Raw genomic sequence first — 20,535 nt, 5'->3', positions numbered from 1 at the left:
CGACCATTTTTCCGGATATTGGTTATCTAATCGCTGTTGACGGGTGATTTCCATCGCTTTATCACATTCTTCCCATATTGACGTACTGCGGAAAATCAAGTGAACAGTTCCTTCAATCACACTTCTCTTGTACTGAAGGAAGGCACAACTTCTCAAATTTAGTACGGTAGCTGTATCTGTTGGTTTCGCATACCACCCACAGTTCGGTGGAATCGCGATTACAGACAATTCCATCTGTGCTATAATCGCGGAGGGTTGATTTTAAGTGAATTCTCTGGATGCTTTAAAATCGACTTGATTTATTCATAAACTTTGCCGATGTATTTATATCCAACCTGTGCACGGACCGTCGCATGACGGAACTGACCAATTTAATTGACCACCTCTTAGTAAATTGTTTAAGCCATTGTCACTTGATTCATATAGCCTATTGGCCATTTCAGTCCCTCTTACACAAATATAGAAAAAAAGGAAAAGTTTGCAAAATTTTGTTGCAAAAATAAGTCTGTCGGAACATTCTGTGCTGCTTGGCAGCAACTAACTATATCCGTTTGGTTTTGTTTTAGTTTGCAGGCATTATATTTTAGTTTGTTTTCTGTTTTACGGCCTAATCGTCAAACTTGTCAATTAAGTTTGTTTTTATTGAAAACGCTGAGATTCGAGCATCATCATCAAACTTTCATTGTAGCAAAAAGAATAATTTTTGGGCCATATAACAGAAAAGACCCTATTTTTTTCTGGCATTTAGAGCATCGGATGTGGCGCGTAGTCAGTTTTGCATCTTACATTATTTAAATTTTTGCAGCCATACTAATATCATCAAATTTGTCCGATTTCAATAATTGGGACCCAAGTCCCGGGTTTTTTATGCCGAATTCAAAATAACAATTGTAATAATAATAGCTTAACCATGTTCTTCAATTCTGTTTTATGATAATTGCTTCAGACTGTAATGAAATCGACTACTTCTGTAGTTTTGCAGATCAATAGTATATTTCACTCGAGTAAAGCTATCCGTTAGTAGCTTGCGACCATGTTTGTTGTTCTACTCCATCTGATGTTCGTTTCGGTGGGTACGCTGTACGTGGAAGACAACGATAAATGCCTCGAAGGTTTATACTTCAACAAAGAATTGGGCATCTGTGATTATTGCTTAAAATGTCCGAAGGGATACGAAGCAGATCAGGTAAGCTTAACTCAAAAGTCATGATTTAATAGTTTTTTTGCGACTAGAATAAAACCGATTTCATTGGATTTTTATTGTGGGCAGGAGGCCTCGGTTCAAGTCATGTTTTTTGAATTTTTGCATCAGGTCTAAATGTATATTTTTGTATGAAATGTATTTGGCAGATGATTAGAGTTTTAAGCTTCCTTTTAGAGTTTAATTATGGTCTTTTTGAAATTTATCGATACGTTTTTTGATACATAAGGATCAGTTTGACTCACTTTGATTGGTGAAGTGGTAGATTTTTCGAGTGAATCAAGTTACAAAGTTTTTGAGAAAGTAATATAGAATCCGTTTTTCCGTTGCGAGAGCACATGCTTGTAATTGATAATCGGGGGCTTTTTTCTTAATAACTTCTAACGCCTGTGATTAACAGGCGTTATCAAATCGAAACTTAATTTTTTTTGGGTCAGCAACTTGCTTAACATAATCACTAAATATTTGATAGCTTGGTTTGGTAACATTTACGCCTGGGGCAGTTCAGGACCTGTTTTTAAATGGGAAAAAGCGTTTGTCTGCTTGTTTTGTCGGCTTACCTGTGCTTCCTATGCTTTAAGTGATTTTCATTGTTATTGAAATCTATCTATTATATATTTAAATGCGGATTTCACTATCTCGCCATGTTTAAGCTTTTTCAACGTATTATTTTTTTGCATGTTTGACGAAAGAATTTTTGCACGTTTAAGCTATATCGTATATTGCAATGGTTAAGATTTTTTTTCGATTTTCCAGTTTGAATTCAGTGGCTATTCCACCGAGTTTTAAAAAAGCAGCTTAATAGCGGGACGCTGTCAGGATTCCCTAAGGGGTTGCGAATTGGCCTCCAATTAAGAATGCTCAAATGCGACGATTTTTGTGATTTTTTCAAAAATTTTCAGAAAACGCAAATTACAAAAAATTAACAAAACTTGAAATCCCCAACCCTGTAGTTGGGTGCTGTCAGAGTACTCCATGGATTGCGAATCTTGCCTCCAATTATGACTGCTCAAATCCTTGTAATTTTCGAGATATGCCGTTTTTTTGTGATTTTTTCAAAAATGTTCAGGAAAATTAAACGAAATTTTTTTCTTCAAAATGTTAAATTCTCAACCCTTTAGTTGGGGGCTATCAGAGTACTCTCAGGGTTGCGAACCTTACCTCCAACTATGACTGCTGAAATCCTTGTAGTTTTCGAGATATGACGTTTTTTGTGATTTTTTCAAAAAAAATTCAGGAATGTTAAACGAAATTTTTTTCTTCAAAATTTCAAATTCTCAACCATGTAGTTAGAGTTGAGGGCTATCAGAGTATTCTCAGGGGTTGCGAATCTTGCCTCTAATTATGACTGCTTAAATCGTTGTATTTTTCGAGATATGACGTTATTTGTGATTTTTTCAAAAATTTTCAGAAAATTTAAAAAGTGTATTTTTTTTAAAATCTGAAATTACCAACCCTGTTGTTGGGTCTTGTCAGGTACTTTCAAGGATTGCAAATCTTACCTCCATATCACTGCTCAAATCCTTGTAGTTTTCGAGATATGACTTTTTTGTGGTTTTTTTTAAAAAAAATACAGAAAATTAAAATACTTGTTCTTTCCATATTTTGAAATTCTTAACTTTGTAATTGAGTGTTGTCAGGGTAATCGCAGGAGTTAAAAACCTCCCCTCATGCGACTGCTCAAATGCGACTGTTCAAATGCTTTTAGTTTCAGAGATGTGACGTTTATTTGATTTTTTCAAAATTTCTCAAAGATTTTATCTACAAATAAATTCACAAAATTTGAAGCTGCTAACTCGATGAAGACACAACTTTATTGTCAGCGTAAACCTAGGCGTCTCAAATTCTCTTAATGAATGCTCAAATTCTTTTAGTTTCCGAAATGAAATGTTTTTTTATGATTTTTTCCATTTTTTTCGGGAAACTTAGGTTTAAAAAAATTCACGAAATTTGAAATTCCCAACCCTATAGTAGGGTCCTCTCAAGGACTCTCAGTGGTTTCAAAATTGGCCGCCAAACTTCCCCAGAGGTCCATTAAGTTATCGAGATGACGCTTTTATGGCTTTTCAAAATGGGAATTAAAATAAAATAAAAAGTTTGAAATTACCAACCCTTCAGTTGGGTGCAGTCAGAGCACCAAAAGTTTGCAGATTCTGTTTCCAATATATGCGGTTTTTCATGAATTGTCGAAAATTTTCGAAGCACCGGAGGTGAGTTAAATGCTAGTTGTTTTAAAGAGTAATGAACGTAGTGAAGACTCTTATATAGGTCGTGCTGATTTTTTTTGTTTTTTTTTTCAGGGAAAAGTCTTAAAATATTGATGCACTTAGGTATATATGCCTTTTTGAGCTCAATTGAAATTCATCTGCTGAAAGTGACGTAAATAGCACTCTCCAAATTTAAAGGTGCAAATCGCCCAAAAATTTGTGAACGATTTCTAGTTTCGAAAGTGGAATTTAATTTTTAGATTTCCAGCGGAATAAAAACTTACCTGTTGATCCAGTTTTCTCAAGTTGGGTTAATGTTATCAAAAAAGCGCCAATCATAAATCGTTCTAGAAATTCAAAGAGCTTAAATGGCATCTATTTTTTGAAATTCGAAAGTTGAGACTTTTTCAACAGTCAGTGTTTTTTTTATGTTTACTTGCGTTCATTACTCTTTTCCTATCTTCGATTGGCTATGTTTCGATTTATTCCTGTAATTAGTAATTGTACTAAGCCTGATGTTTGTAGCATTCTCTTGTTTCGCCTGAAAAGTTTATCTGCCTCAAATATTTCGGCTTATGTTTTTACGGCTAAGCGACCTAATTATCTAATTATGCGTAGTTTGACGGGAAGAACAGTAGAGTGAGGCCTGACATTTTAGATTTCAGAACTTTCAAAAAAAATTTCAGGACATCAGTTTTGTTTTCGGATCAACGGAAATTACCTTACTTTCTTTCGTCCTAGTTTCCGCTCGATAGAAATTTCTGAATACTTAACGTTGGCCATTGTGCTTCTGGATATGTTTTTGTCAGATTAAACCTCATTGTCAAAATTTTGGAATTTTTGTAGTTGTGGTTTTATCAAATTAGTGGTTTTCTTTTCGTTTTCTGTATGCTAGGTTGCAATGCTATATTGTGTGGTATCACAAGTGGTGCGAATCTCAGCTTCGCCTCTGTGTACAAAACTAAGAAATTGCATTTGCTCTCGTACTGAACCTCAACGCCTTCGAAGCCCTAGTGGCAACGAGCGTGCGTTGGGATCCTTCTAGTGGGCTTTAGCATGTCTATTTTTGGATTAATGAATTTATTCTGTTAAGTTCTGAATAGTCGGTCTATCTTTTTCTGCTGCATTTTTCAGCTTTCTAATGTATTATTCTTCATACTGTTTTGAGCAGTTTCTTTGATTTGATGTATAGAAAATTCTGATTTGAATAATTTTTAATAGAATTGATTTTTACTCTTACTTGTAAGCTTAGGAACTCAGACTCTCCTTATGTTCCTCTTTTCGTTTTTGACGATTATATTTTTGACTTGCCGGAGTCACTCGAAAATTTGCTGGCATACATCCAGATCTATTTTTTCTTCAATTGTTTTGGGTCTAAAAGATGCGCTGGCTGTTGTGTTCAAACAGTACTCATATGATTTTTTTTGCTGATAGGTTTTCTGATATACCAATTTTTTGCAAGATTTTTGTTTTCGATTTTTTATATGCAGCATTTGCTGGATAAGTTCTGAATCTCCAAAGGGCTCAAGAAATGTGTTATGTTTTTAAAGAAGTTAAAATTATTATTGTCAACTTTTTTCGGTTACTTATGTAACAGCCATTCATAATTCATATGATAATTTTATTACATTAGGGAGCTTGTGAGCCTAGTGTATGATTATGAACCTTCATTTTTCCAACATAACTCGCAAATAAAAGTGCTCATTTGGTGGCACTTGCTGTAATCACGATCTGTAGCATTGGAAACTTCATAGCATCGTGTAAGCTTTATATGTGGCTAATGTTTGCTGATTGTTAAGACGAACGCATAACAATCAGCAAACATTAGTCACATATAAAGCAGAAAAGATGCTATGAAATTTCTAATGCTACAGATCGTGATTATAGCAAAAGTGCCACCAAATGAGCACTTTTGTTTCCGAGCTGGGTTGGAAAAAAGAAGCTTCATACCAATACATTACGCTCGCAGGCTTCAATACACTACGCTCACAGGCTGAGAGGTTAGGGCGGGAATTTTTTCGAAAGATTCGAGGCCCACCATAATCCGTGCTCGTCGCTTGAGGGTAAGGCAACACTACCCAGCCCTGAAATTTAGGCAAAAAGCATGTAGTTCTTAAGCTGGGTACAACAGCAGCTCTCCGTGATTAACTGAACAGCTCTTCTGTTAGTCTTTTTTTTGTAGATAAATCGTCTTAGATCTTAAGTGTTTATTTATGCTTTCAAGAAAATTAATTCTAAAAGCTCACCGAAACGAAACTTGGTTACTTGTTACGCTTGCGATTAGCAAGCGTTTATCAAATCGGAATCTAGACTTTTCTTACAACTAGTTTAACTGAATCAGTTGAATTTTTTATGATACTGCTGACATACTCAATTTCATGGAAATTCAAATTTAACTACCGGGGAGTAGTTTCTACTCATGCTATATCTAGAACTCAAACCATTGTATGTATAATTATAGAGTTTTGATATTAATTTACTACTAGCGGCTTTTCGGCTTTATGGTTGTCGACTTAAGCTCTGTCGGTTTAGTTTCCAAATGATGTAGTCTACTTTGCATACGCTTCTTATATAGCTATCGTGGATATTATGTGAGCGCTACATGAATATTTTTGTTTTTTTTTTAACCAAAATTTTTCTCAAGGCTGAGGTTCAATTGGATGTCGGCTTCACATCTGTACGGTTATGTACCAATTTTTCCCTTAAAATATCAGGAGTACTTTTGAGATCAATAAAACTCTGGCACCAATATTTTGAATGCTCAAATTCGACCCCTCTAGGACCTCTTAAAAAACTTTTTAAAAAAATTACGCACGAAAAAACCATTTTAAAAATAATTCTCGTTTTTGCACTTCCTTCTTCAATTGATACGTAGTTCAAAGTTCAGTTTCCTAATTCTTTAGCGTCACGGTGCACTAATCCTGCAATTTTTGTAACACAAGTGGTGCGAAGCTCAGTTCCGCCTCTGTTTTGAAATAAATCTACTTTTTGCTGCTACCAAGATAAGAACGAAAATCCGCCGACAAAAATTGGTTTCGTTTTAGCCTTGTACTCAACACTTTACAAGTACTCAGTGCGTCACTTGTCCCGTTGGATTTTACTCTGACGAAGACGATAGCTATCAACAATGTCGTGAACAGAAGTCTTGCGCTGATAAACACAGAACGCTGCATGCAGTTGGAAATTCTATCACGGACAATGTGTGCGGAGCCTGTCTTGCTGGGTAAGCCTAACTGGGCATAGTTAGCATTCAAAATCCGAGAATTAAATGCGCACGTCCAATAGCGCAATCGACAAATTTCACATTGAATTAATTTGCAAAAAAAAATAGGAAATTCAATTTTTCTTTGGCCTATGGGTTTGGCGTGTATTGCAGTTCCTCGAAATATTTCTTATGCCGTCCTTACGAAAGCTAATGAGGGGAAGGGGGTTTGAATTTGTAGCTGATTCATGGCATTATTGCCCTCAAGCAAAGTACCTTTTGCGCGATTTGTATTTGCAAGATATATGTTCAAGGTACACTGAGATCAGTGCGTTTGGAGACAAGCCATTCTGCTGGGTGTGTGGGAGTGTGGACGACCCTCCCCCGGAGTGCCAGGGATATCTTGACGAAGACAAGTCAGAGGCGGGTGGAGCAGAGTCCTCGAGTAGTACTACTGCACTGCCGGAAGAGGGCGGCAAGGAAGACAATGCAGACGCCAGAGAAGGCAAACCATCGGACAATAATAGTAAGAATTGTACAGGTTTAAAAAGCCACGGCATTAAAAAGTGATTCACATGGTTCAATAAAAATTAAATAAAAGTTAGCCCCTTTTTTCTTAGTTGTTTCTGAAGATAATGGGAAAACTAACTCCAGGTGTTAAGTTTTATTGAACCATGTGAATTACTCTTAATGCCGTGGTCTTTTTTTTTCGTGAAAAAGTCGGAAACCTAGTTCACACTCATTTTTATACATTGTGGTTTTTAAAATTTACTGCAAGCTTACTGCATTTACGTCAAAGGGGTCATTCATTATGGAGAAACGAGTTTAGAAAATGGTAGCCAAATTTACTGCATTTACGTCAAAGGAGTCATTCATTATGGAGAAAAGAGGTTAGGAAATGGTAACCAATGGCCTAACGTGTGCATTTAGCTTGTTTCCATGAAATTCTTTAAATCAGTTTGTTTCCTTGAGAGTCTTTTAAATGGATAAAAAAACATAACTATTGTCGTTAAAAATTGTTTTTTGGTATCCTCAAGAATAAAACGTCGACGAATTTGTTTTAAGGAATAACGGATAACGTTTGACTTTCGATAAAGTTTGACTCTTGTAAGGCTTTAAGAGTCGGTGAACGTAATGAAGACTAAATATATCGTTATGATTTCTTCCAGGATTTTCGCGGTTTGACTATCGAACAGCAAAAGTGTTACCGTCACGGAAAGTATGGACGACTTCTAATTTCGAACATGGGTTTTGATTCTTAGATTTCACAGCAGAATAAAAAATAAGGTATTGATCCAGTTTTCTCAAATTTGGTAAATTATATCAAAAAAGTGCTAATCAAAAGTTTTTCTTGAAATTCAAAGAACTTAAAGAGAATATTTTTTTCTCGGAAATTTAAACGTTAAAAAAACTCCCACAGCACGCAATTTTCTTGGAGGTTCAGTTATTTTAGAATACCTTATCTAGCATTTGCAATGGTTCGTTTTTGTTTTAAAATAAAGGTTTTTTCGGCTAAAATGGTTTTTTCTTTTCTTCTGTTGGTTAGTTTTTTTTCATATTTCTTCGCTAAAGAGCGAAAATAGATTTTCATGCGTTTTTGCACTTCTGTGTTAAATTTTCAGCGCGATCTATAGGCGCTATCATAAGCTCTTCATAAAATTCTTGCGTGAAAAGTAGAAGATCCCCAAGCAAACTTCATTTTGAAGTCAATGATTGAAGTGACGGCACTTATAAAGGTGGCTTGGTTTTGTTTTTTTTTTCAGGGAAAATTTGGAAGTTGTTCACGCTCAAATTTGATTAATTTTTTTTGGTTTTTTTTAAATGTTGAATCTATTTGCTAGTTGAAAAAGAAGTAACGATCTTCAACGAAAAAGAATTAAAAATAAGTTATTGATCCAGTTTCCTCAAATTTGGTAAATTTTATCACAAAAAGTGCCAATCAAAAATTGTTCTTGAAATTCAAAGAGCTTAAAGAGCTCTTTTGAAACTAACATAGTTTGGCACAACTATGTTAGTTTCAAAAGAGCTCTTTAAACTCTTAAAGCTCTGAATTTCAAGGAAACGTTTTGATTGGCACTTTTTGTGATAAAATTTACCAAATTTGAAGAAACTGGATCAATAACTTATTTTTTAATTCTCGCGCTACAAAATTAAATTCAAGCTACAAAAATATTAAAGCTTCAAAATTTTTTAAATTAAAGCTACAGAAATATTCTCGCGCAGAAATTTTTTTGCGCGATTTGATTTTGTTTTCTTTGAAGCTCACGTCATTTTAATTTGCCAAAATAAGACAAACTGGAACCTCCGAAGCAAAAGTGCAAAGAACGCGAAAAAATGATGACTTGAAGTTTCAAAAGTGCATTTAATTTGTGTTCTTAGTGGAAGAAAAAATACGTCTTGAGTCGTTTTTCTCATATTTAGAAAGTGTCAATCGTAAATAGTTCTCGAAATTCGATGAGGTGCGAGTTCCTTGTTTGTTTTAAGTCTTCAAAAATTAAGTATTTTTTGGACTTTCTTGAATTTGTTGACAATTTAGCAAGTGTGTTGGCTATGTTCCTCTATGCAAAACAAGTGTGCGAGCCAAGCGCGCCCAAATTTTTATTCAGTGTATAATCCAGTTTTTTGAATTTGTCAACGTCGTGAAGACGCCTATATATGTGATAAGTTTTTTTCAATCTCAAAAGTCTCACTTGATCTCGCCAAGTTTTATATTTTGCGTTTTGGCTTTATATTCCTTTGCTTAAGTTCAATTCAAATTCCTTTGCTAAAAAGAGGACAAACTGCGCTCTCAAATTACGATATGAAAGACAATATGGCGCAAAAAAAACGTGAACGACATGTTTCAAAAGTGAATTTTAATTTTTATATTGAAAACTGACCTATTTATCCAGTTTTTCTATTGATCCAGTTTTTCTATTGATCCAGTTTTTCTATTGATCCAGTTTTTCTATTGATCCAGTTTTGGGTTAACTTAATCAAAAGTGTCGATCACAAATTGTCCTTAAAATTCAAGTTTTTAAAATTCAAGTTGTCCTTAAAATTCAAAGAGCCTTAGAGCCCTATATATTTTTTGAAATTCGGATGTTCATTGAAATTTTTCCAACTGTCTGTCTGTTGGCTATTTTTTTTTCAGGAAAAGTCAATTTTTTATCCTGCTCAAATTTGAATTGCTGTGGCTCGACTTTGATTTTTATAAATATTCAATTCAAAGGAATGCTCTACAATTACCAAAGCTGAAATGGAGCAAAAACGCGAATTTATTTTAGTTTTGAAAGTAGGTTTCATTTTTCAGAATTATCAGCGGAATATAGAATATTCTTAAAATTTAAAGAACTCAAACTTGGAATATTGTTTCTCGGAAGCTGGAAAATATGCAAAGGTCGGTTCCTGTGACTTCATTGACATTTCCAACAGTCTGTTCGCTATATTGGTAGAGTTGAATTTGGGTTGACCTGTTGTGCTTTATGTGTGAATGAGAGAGTTGAAAATGCAGAAATTTAAGTAATTTTTTTTGCGTTTGAATGATTGTTTGTGTCTATTTCGTTACTTACAAAGCATTGAAATCCGGTCTTAAGTTATTTGAAGGATATTCTTCAAAGCGGAGTTGAATTTCAGTTCAAAACCTGATATTTTTATCAGCTTTGAGGTGATCGATCAATTTTCGCGAAGAATTAAATTAAATTATCTCTCAAAGATATGAACACTTTAAATTTGAGCATTTACATGGTTTGATGAAATTGTTTAGATGAGTTGGTGCTGATTCTTCTTGTGGTGGTGTTTGGCTTCTTCCTCTTCCTCGCTCTCTTCGTTCTCATCGCCCTCCTGATCATACGAGTGGCCAGAAGAGACCAATCCCAATCACTACTCACTGCACTCTGTCAGTCACGACTTTTCATTTCAGACAACTTTTACAATCTTTTCACTCATTTTTCAGATATATTGTACAATCTTTTCACTAACTTTTCAGATATATTTTACAATCTCTTCTCTATTTTTTCAAATATTTTGTACAATCTTCTCAGATATTCATTAAGTCAGAGGGGCCATTTTTTTGTTTGATCAGTTTTATATCAAAATATAAAACTTGTTGTAGCAGTTGTTAAATTGATGCTAGTTTGTTGTTAATGGGTAAAGACCTTGGATTGCTGTTGTCAACACATTTGATTTTCATATGCTTTTCACTTCAGGCTCTATTCCAGAAACGGTCAAAAAATCCAACCAAAGAACCAACGTAGCAGCAGAAGCCGAAGATGAAAGAGTACAGCCTACTACGCAGAAGGACTCTAGTACGTACTACCCTGTTGAAAATAAACTATCTGAGATAATTGGCCACTAATTTTGCTCGTTTTATTTTAGTTGTTCTTCCCGAAATCATCGTAGCCCAACATCCAGGGTACGTTCAGAAATTTAATCATCTAGCTCGAGATACATGTTACTTGATATTTAATACGTGAAATAATTAGCCTGTAACTATTTTAATTAATATCCATTTGTTACTAATTAATATTTTTGGCTTTGTTACCGCTTGGTAAATTGTCTTCCTATGATAGATTCACGTTCTATTGCCTTGTATAATTGTTGTATCGCTAGACGTGCGAAGCTCAGCTTCGCTTCTGTATTTCACTTTGTTTTGCCTGTTTAGGACTCTTTTGCATTTTCGTCGCTTGTTTTTGCGAAGCGCAGTTTCGCCTCTGTATAGTTTTACAATTCTGAATTCCAAAAAATTGAATAATTAATTTTAAAAGCAACTATTAGACATCATAAACCAAACAGAGAGCGCAAAATCAAAATAATTTTGTCCTTATGAAATTCAAGTTGTTGGTTTTGCTCCGTTTTTTACTATACTGTCCAGTGGAGCTCGAACCTTGCTTTCTACCATGATATGTAGTGAATTGCTCTTTAATTTAGGATTTCCTCTTCGTTTTCAGTCTTAAGATCAAACTTGAAATAATTGGCTTCCACTTCAGATCTTCCGTATTTGGCTTCTTTTTGGCTATGTGCGGACTAATAAAGTGTGTTTTGTACCCAATGGTGTTTCAGTCGCAACATGTACAGTAGACAACTTTCGGACACTATAGTGCAATTGAAGCTGTTTGAGTTGAAGCCGAGTGAGATGGTGTCCTCTGCTCAGGACACTTCGTCCAATGAGGACCTTCTAGAACTGCTCTCAGCCAGGTCTCCCGAGGAGCAGGTCAAGTGGAAGGTTCAAATGGTACACAAAATATACGCAGGTCTGTATAGGGTTGAATTACGTTAACGTCTATATTTAATGGCGTGCGGCCAATATGCAGACAACTTCCATTTCATACTCGTCAGTACGCAGACAAATTTGACCACTCTCGATTCAATTGGCTGAAAAGGATACACAATGTGGGTTTGAGTTTTTAAGGTAAAGTTTGTTTATTAGGTTTTTGCTTAATTCAATCCGAAATTATAAAATTGAGTGGTTTTTAAGATGATCTTTCAGAAAAACTAAGTCGCTTTAAAATGTCAGAAGCAGTTTTCAAAGTTGTCAAACTCAAAAAGTTGAAGTTTTTTCAAAACGCTCTGGGAATTGAAAATTGTAGAATGTTTGTGAGCGCTAGTGTTATACTACGACTATTTTTTTTCTAATCTAAGTAGCAAATATTGGTGCCACTTTTGGGGCACCTTTACGGCTTTTTGATAGATTGTGATTTAACGTTCAAATAGTAATAAGTTAACACAGTTGATGCATGTTAAATTCATCAATTAAACCGAAAAAGCTATTTATTTCTAACAAGATAACAATGATAAACTCGATTTCAAAAATTTTCTAATTCAATATATATATCACAAATTTTTGAAATGCATAATTTATGCTTTACAATTTATTACTTTCAAAAATAGTGAGGATAAGTTTAGTTTGTTAAATTCCAAACTAATATTTGCAAAATTGTGTCTGTTTATATTTGGTGCCATTTTTGCTGCATGGCATTGGCAGTTTGTTAGCATATGTAGATGCTTCATTTGTGACTAGTGTTTGCTGGTTGTTAAGCGTTCGTGGCCGAGAGGGTAGGGTGTTAGACTCCAATTCTAGGGGTCGCAGGTTCGAAGCCCATATTTAGCAAGTTTTGCTAATTCGGGGCCTGTTTTCCATCTTTTTATTTCACTTTAAGTTCCTTTTTTCTGGTGGTAAAAGATCATTTACTCATCAATTCACGTTTTTCTGACACATTGAGTGTCAAGAAATTGTAGAAGTCATAGAACAATCCAAGAGCATATATAGATAGCACTAGTTATTCAACATAAATAACGTCTTCATAAAACGGCTGAAGGAACTGATTGTGGATCCATTAGAGTTGATTTTTAATTTCAACTGCGAGAGCAAGTCACTTAAAATTGGAAACTAGACTTTTGTTTCCGTAAACAACTTTTCTTAAACTTTTACCGCTCAATATTTTTTGCTGCACAGATATGCTCAATTTCCTGAAACTTCAAAACTACTTCTTAGTTCACTTAAGGTTGTAATTAATTCTTTGAATTTACTTATTGAAAAAATATTAATGTTTTTGCTGACTTTTGGTTCTCGTCCTAATTTTGCCGACTGATTTTCAGATTTTTTTCCAAATGCAATCTGTAGTTTCTGGTGTGCTTTTTTTTCCGAATCTTAGTCTATTAATAATTCAAACAGTTTGCTTCTGTTTGATAGAAACATGTGTTTTGAAAATATATGGGATTTGGTTTCTTTTTCATTTTTTGCCTGGTCTATTTTTTACTGAACTCCAGTTTCTACTGCCTTCGGAAAAGTCAGTGGGGGAATTTTGACCCATTTTTTTCAGTTTTTCGAACACTACCTTCCCAAATATGAGATTTTAGACAGCTTTAGGCAGTAGGAAGCTCTACTGTTTAAGCTGGTTTCCACAAAAACTTATGGTCCTCGGAAAACATAAATTTTTGACCATTTTTCAAACTGTTCTAATTTTCTTGAAAACTAACCTTCTTAATCTTGAGATTTTGGGTTCAATGGAGAGAAATGTTTGCGAGATTTTGTAGCAGTCTGAAAAACAGGTTGAGTGATGCTCGCGGCTATGCCCAAATTTTTCTTCACAATTTTTATGGCCCTCCGAAAGGTCAAATATTCTCAAATTTTCTCAAAAACTACCCTCCTAAATCTGAGATTTTGGATTCAATCAAAAGACAGTTGAGAGAAGCTCCCCTGGATAAGCGGTTACGTCTAATTTTTCTTGCAATAAATTATGGCGCTCAGAAAAGTCAATATTTTGATTTCTTCTCCCTTTTTTGAAACTTTTTGACTATTTTCGAAAAAATGGTAGTCCAATCTGATAGTAGGTTTTAAATGAGGCATGAGGTTGTGGGAATTCTCCATGTACAAGCGGCTACGCTTTAAACATCAGAAATTTATTTGTTGGGAAAATTCCAATCTCTCAAAAAATTTCAAATAGGTACCTTTAGATGGGCTCCTAGTACTATAATTGAAAATTGTTCTGTAGGTTGTGATTTTAGCAACTCTGATTTTGAATAATTGTAATTTTTTTTCGTTAAACGGGTCCGATTTATGTTATATCGGTTTTGTCAACTTATGTTGCGTAGTTTCTCGGATTTCTTAAAATATTTTTGCCTGTTGCAGGAGGGGTGGGTCGTAAATTTTTTGATTTAAAATTTTGTAGCTTGAAATTTTTCTAGAAAAAGTTTAGTTTTCGGCCTAACGAGGGTCGACCCATTTTTTTTGCTTTATTTGCCGCTTGACCATTGATTCTCAACACTTGCTAAAACTGTTTCTGAGTCAGTTTCATCCAAAACAGAGGTATAAAACTGTTGTAGTGTAGTTTTTCGGCTGGTTTTTCAAGTAATTTTTTCAGCTCAATTTTTTTAAAAAAAATTACTTCTTTTTTCTCTATTCAACATCTTTTAATAATTTCGCAATTTAATGCGAAATAATCTGTTTAATTATTTCGCAATCGTTGTGAAGCTCCGCTTAGCCTCTGGTATTTTTTTCTGGTATTTTTCCCAAAATGCTTAAAAGTGCCAACAGCAGAATTAGTGCCAATTTATAAAGGTGTCTTTCTAGGTATTTTTGCAATATGCTTCAAAATAGCACAAATAGAGCCATTTATGACCAATTTCACTTCCTCCAATCATAAAAAAGATTTTTGAAATGTATATGTATGTATCGCGGATCTAGGCGTAGAAATTGTGGTCAATATAGAGTCTTTAGAGTGATTTGGGAGAGCTCTGAAGATCAATTTGGTAGACCTAAAAAAAGTCGAGAAAAATTTAAAATTTTTTGAAAATCCGCCCCCCCCCCTCGAGAAATTCCTAGATCCGCGCCTGTATATATCGTATGAAACTTTTTTCAAATTTATTTACCTCCTTTCCAATAATCAATTGGCGGGCGATCAAATGTAGACGCAATTGTGATCTTAATTGAAGAAATTAAGAGTCATACGTAACCAAACACCATTATGCAATGCATTTCCACTTGCAGTAAGCATTTAATAAATAGATCATTAAATACTTCTTCTTAAACTCCTGTGCTTTGGTTTAAGCAGACCATTTCATCAACTTCTTAAGTTCATTTCTGTGAACAAGGGTGTTGCAATCGGGTATTGACTTTTTCCCAGTATTGACTGTTTCCCAAAAATAATTCCAGGTATTGACTTTTTCCAAATAATTGTTTAATAGAATTTCCTGAAACTTCATGATATGCTCAGTTACAGAAAATTTGCATAGAGCTACCGTTATTTAGGTAGTATGGAGTTGAAGCTTGTTTTTTTTTTAATTTTTTTTGTCCTAGTTTCGGTCGGTTTTTTTTTCAGACTTTTCCTTAATGCCTTTTGTTTTAATCGGTACAGTTGTTTGTTCGTTTACTTTCCAAAGCATGGGTTTACTCTGATTTATACAGTTTCAATATAGTTGAAAGTTCCATTAATATTTAATTTACCAACTCTGTTTTTGAATAATGTTATTTTATTTTTTTTTCGTTGAACAGCTTTCACGTCAGAGCAAGTTAATGATTTCAATCATCAATTTCTTTCAAGTTAATCGTTGACACAGAAACGTGTAAAGTTTACAAAATCTTATCAGCGGGGTATGGTGTTGTTTCTTTTTTTTTGGTTTCTAGATCTCGAGCATTATCCAAACAATGGAAGAACAAAAACAGCCTATCTTTTTTCTTTTGTCCTAATGGCGTCCTTCTACTCTATATATTCGTAAACGAGTAAATAGAAGCCCTGAAATGAATATGGCAACCCTAAATTCGGAAAAAAATTTACGATTATTATTAAACAGTAGTTGGCAAATTTGTCTGCCTCGGTGTCTCTGATTACTAGGTTGTCTTGTCACCATGTAGTCTTCATTAAATATGTTGAAATGGTTATTTTTGTCGTGTTTCAGATGCGCAGACATGGTCTCTGGGACCGGAGACAAAACAGAAAGTGACTCGCTACTTACTCTCTCTAGATAAATCCTCACAAGTCCAACTTGGAAGAGCCTTTCTGGATATTTTCAAACTAGAAGCACAAGCACAGAATAGAAGGTAATGGCACTTAGTTGAAATCAAAGTCATTTGTTCAAAGTCATGTTTTTCTATACGTGATTTATGAGGAATGGCGATTATTTCGGTTATAGTTAGTGGTTAGTGCACTCAGTTATGTCAAAAAAGGTATTAAAGGTATTTGAAATAAGGCGATGTAAAGGTTGTATTTCTTTAATACTGCTACGTGTCTGTTATGACCGGTGAAAATTGTCCTACATATTTTATGCGATTTTGGCAGCCGTTCCTGAGTAACATAAATATGGAATATTTTGATGTCGATAAAAGATGCTTTTATGACTAGAATGAGCCTCGGATCATGAAAAAAATTGTGACATGTCTTTCTGAGCAATTCATGTAATATTGGTTTTAAGTTCCTGATATTGTTGTATTTTCTCTTAAAGGCTAAAAATGGACGAAGTGGTTAAGCTAGTGGTTAACGACAGTCAAACTACAGTGTATGACCTGGTGCTGACGACCTTCAACAATTGTATGGACATCAGAGTAGTGGACGCAATTTGTGACGAGTTGTTCTCCGCCAAGAAGAGAGCACAGCAAAATACTGCAGCAGTGAACTTAGACACAATTATAGAAGCAAATGCTTAATTTTTTGCTTTTGTAAATGTGTAAAATTATAGAATAGTTGGTTGACCTTATAATTACTGAGCGCAATCAGTGAATTTATGGTCGAAACAATTTTAAAGGCGATAGACAGTTTCTTGTGTTAGTACATGAAGCAAAACGCTTCGAAATTGGTCAATTGCTCTATGAAGTTAATGTGTCTGTGAAGTTTAGTAAACTCTATCATTGACGCCTAATTGTTCGAAAAAATAGCAGTGATCTCGCATTCTATGAAAAAGTGTTCCAGTAATCCAGTTTACAGCAAGATTTTGTAGATCACCAAAAATGCCGTAGTAATCTGGCATTAATTATGAATCTGAATTATTCGATTCTGTTGCCTAGAAAATTTTCATAAACCTAGATCAACCAGAACTCAGATTATAGTTCCTATAGATGGAGTTGAATGTGTTAACATTACCAACCAACTTCATTTGAAGTTTTTGAAATTGAGTGCAAATCATTTTTAAATTTTGCTTTTATCGGCTAGTCTTTACGATAGTATATAATACTTGGTTTATGTTTCTATCAGTAAGAGTTATCTCGCATCCAATTTTGATTATTTATCGAAATTTCTATTTAATTTTCTATCATGATATTTATGATTCTTTCGATCATTCTAAAAAGCGCAGGAAGCAGTGCTAATTTTGCAGTATTTAGTAATTTAAATTTAAATTTGTAGTGAAAAGCAAGGCTTGTTATGATTAAAATACTAGATTTTCAATGTTTAAGTTTGTATGAAATAGCAATTATGAATTTACTAATCAAATTTAAAATGTTTTCAGTTGGAAGTAAATGACTGAAAAGCTCCTTCGCTGATCCAATTAAAGAGCTTGCCCACCTAATTTGGTCGTTTTTTCAGGTATTTTTAAAAGTTTTTGTTCGCAGCTGGTCTTCATGCTTAACTTTTTCAGATTTGACTTTTGATTTATTTTTACACTTGCGAGAGCAAGTGTATTGTAATCTGGAACTATAACCTTTGCTGCTTGGAACTCTGGTTACTTTATTAGTGAATTTCGTAGACTTCGATGCTTCTTTTTAGCCTAGAGGTTAAGTGTTTGTCTCTACACCCTAACGTCAGTGTTTCGAGTCTCGGTCGTACCTTGTTTTTTTCAGTATGAATGAAATGAAAGTTTTTTCGCAAACAATTGAATTTTCAGACTTCCGTTTGTCTGTTTTTATTTCGTCGGCTCAGTTGCCACATTGTGTATTTTTTGTGCGGTCGGAAGTTTTATCATAGATGCAAGTGTTGTTAATATTTTTATGCAATTTTCATCATTGCGATAACTAAGGGTATTGCAATCGGGTACTAGACTTTTTTCCCTAATTAACTTTGCTTACAGATGGTGTTTTCAATTGAAGTAAAAATGTAGGCGTGAATTATAAATGCAGTAAAACTGAAGCTCAACTTCAGCTTCAGTTTTACTGCATTTATAATTCATGCTTACATTTTTATTTCAATTAGAAACCAGGACGTAGATTTGGAAGCAAAGCATAAACCGCTCGGTGATATGCTCTTAATGAATAAAAACAGATCTATAGAATAGAGTAGTAACTTAAAAATTACCAAATTGTTTTGTGTTAGTTGCGTACTAACTACTTAATCACTTAACATACTACGGAATTTTGTAAAAATGTGGAAAAAAAATCAATTTCGACCTTGTGTGGTGACCTTGTTTGATCGTGTAAATTTGAAATCGGTTTAAATTTTTTGATTTCCTTCTAGAGACAGGTTAACTGTTTTTGATAAGGTCTTTCAGCGTAACCAACCCCTAAAGAAAAAATGAAAAAAGAAAGAGACGCAAAAAAATGATCATCGCATTTGATGACAATCTGAAACAATAGTTTTGATTTCCTGATTACATTTTTTAAAAGGCTTTCAAAATTAGATTGGAACGAAATAATTGAGCCCAAAATTAAGCTAAACTAATTACATTCAGATTTTTGAAAGTGGTTAGCTTTTTTGTTAAGCCGTTTTGTTTTATGTTTTGCTTTTCGTTTATAATGAAACATTATCAACTCCGATTTCGAAGCATTCAACTTCAAGTGCTTGGGTCGAGAAAAGTCAATTAAGTCGTCTATTGATTTTTGTCAAAGAGCGAGTGATTCTTTCGCTGGAATAAATGAAGCTATTATCATACACATGCCTGCCATAGTGAACCAAAGTGAACTCAGGAGAAAAGCATTTCCAAAAAATATTTTATCAAATTTCAAGCAATAATATAAAATCTAATTCTTTCTTCTTCCTTCGTATCGCATCACGCACCAAAAAGAGCACAAAATTTTAAAAAATTTATTTATATTTTTTGTTGTTCAGTTTTTGACGAGTTGGTACTTTGCTTGGTACTTGCAGATTAAACTCGAAGTTATGGCCTTAGAAGCTTAAAGTGTTACTCTTTTAAAAAACTTCATGCCAGGTAGAGCAAATTTCTCTAATATATCCAAAGCTCATGTACAACATTGTAGAATCAATTTCTTTTCAAGTGCAAAAAGGGCCAAATTTTTTTTAAAAAAATTCGAAAATGCAGATGTATTTGATATGTGTCCTTTTTGTTATAGTTCTATAAGGGATCATTTTTTGTGGCGAGGCTTCCTATTTGTTCTTATGTCTTGTTATTTAGGCTATCCTGACTCATAGATGTGATACCTTGGTGCTGCAATCTAAACGCTCGTTATTGACGCGCGGCGAAATATGCCGCACCACAAAATCGTTCCAAATCAATCCAAATGAAGCAAGCTAATTGGTTTTATTAATTCCACACAAGATTCTTACAATTAAGCTTAAAAATCATGTATACCCATAACACCAGTTTATGGACAATCGTAACATTCAGGTAATTGCCCTGGTACGAGCAGTCATGTCTTGTCTGTATTGATTGACATTTGGACTTTTAATTTGGAATTTTCAAAATTAGGACATTTCAAAATTAGATTGGAACGAAATAATTAAAGCCCAAAATTGTGCTAAACTACTTACACTCAGATTTTTTGAAAGTGATTAGCTTTTTTGTTAAGCCGGTCTGTTTTATGTTTTGCTTTTGTTTTTAATGAAACATTATCAACTCGGATTTCGAAGCAATCAACTTCAAGTGCTTGGGTCGAGAAAATATCAACTAAGTCGTCTGTTGATTTTTTGTTAAAGTGCGAGTGTTTCTTTCGCTGGAATACATGAAACTATTATCATACAATTGCCTGCCATAGTGAACCAAAGTGAAGTCAGGAGAAAAGAATTTTCAAAAAATACTTTATCAAATTTTAAGCAATAATATAAAGTCTATTTATTTCTTCTTCCTTCGTATCACATTACGCACCAAAAAGAGCACATTTAAAAAAATTTAATTATATTTTTTGTTGTTCGGTTTTTTGACGGGTTCAGATCAAAATCAAAATTTTGGCCTTAGAAGCCTAAATTGTTACTCTTTTAAAAAACTTCATGCGAGATAGAGCAAAAGTCCCTAATATATCCAAAGCTCATGTACAACATTGTAGAATCAATTTCTTTTCAAGTGATGTTAATTGATGTAATTTTCTAGTTTTGCTTTGATTTCAACATACAATTTTTCGTAAAGAACTTCGAATATGCAGGTGTATTTGTTATTGTTCCGACTTTCGATACGAAAGTAACGGAATATTTGTGCTCGGGGTGGTTTTTTTTTCTTCAGACAAATTTCGACTTTTTAACTAGCCATTTTTGACCGAATTTTTTTATATCATTCAAAAGGTATTGTTGTCTTGAGCTTAAATTTGAAAAGTTTTTCCACCTGTGATCATTTTTCGTAAAGTTATGAGGGTT

The 20,535-nt window shown here is 34.0% G+C and overlaps 1 protein-coding gene across 1 annotated transcript; it reads left to right on the top strand.

Moving 5' to 3' along the window:
* Positions 1-950: 950 nt before the first annotated feature.
* On the top strand, positions 951-17,471 carry LOC134842013 (uncharacterized). Its single transcript, XM_063858155.1, has 9 exons — positions 951-1,186; positions 6,453-6,631; positions 6,925-7,136; positions 10,356-10,487; positions 10,798-10,896; positions 10,967-11,003; positions 11,651-11,841; positions 15,986-16,127; positions 16,529-17,471. Exons 1-9 carry the CDS (start codon positions 1,034-1,036, stop codon positions 16,728-16,730), a joined length of 1,347 nt encoding a protein of 448 aa, XP_063714225.1. The 5' UTR covers positions 951-1,033; the 3' UTR covers positions 16,731-17,471.
* Positions 17,472-20,535: the final 3,064 nt, after the last annotated feature.

The sequence above is a fragment of the Symsagittifera roscoffensis genome, chromosome 1 (assembly GCF_963678635.1).
Source record: "Symsagittifera roscoffensis chromosome 1, txSymRosc1.1, whole genome shotgun sequence".
Taxonomy (NCBI): domain Eukaryota; kingdom Metazoa; phylum Xenacoelomorpha; order Acoela; family Convolutidae; genus Symsagittifera; species Symsagittifera roscoffensis.
Note: the sequence above shows the minus strand (reverse complement) of the source record. Positions and strands in the feature narration are given on the sequence as shown.

Coding starts and splice junctions, on each gene's coding strand:
- LOC134842013 (XM_063858155.1), top strand. CDS start 1,034: ATGTTTGTTGTTCTACTCCATCTGATGTTCGTTTCGGTGGGTACGCTG. Junction 10,488..10,797: donor ATCACTACTCACTGCACTCT/GTCAGTCACGAC, acceptor TTTTCACTTCAG/GCTCTATTCCAGAAACGGTC. Junction 16,128..16,528: donor GCACAAGCACAGAATAGAAG/GTAATGGCACTT, acceptor TTTCTCTTAAAG/GCTAAAAATGGACGAAGTGG.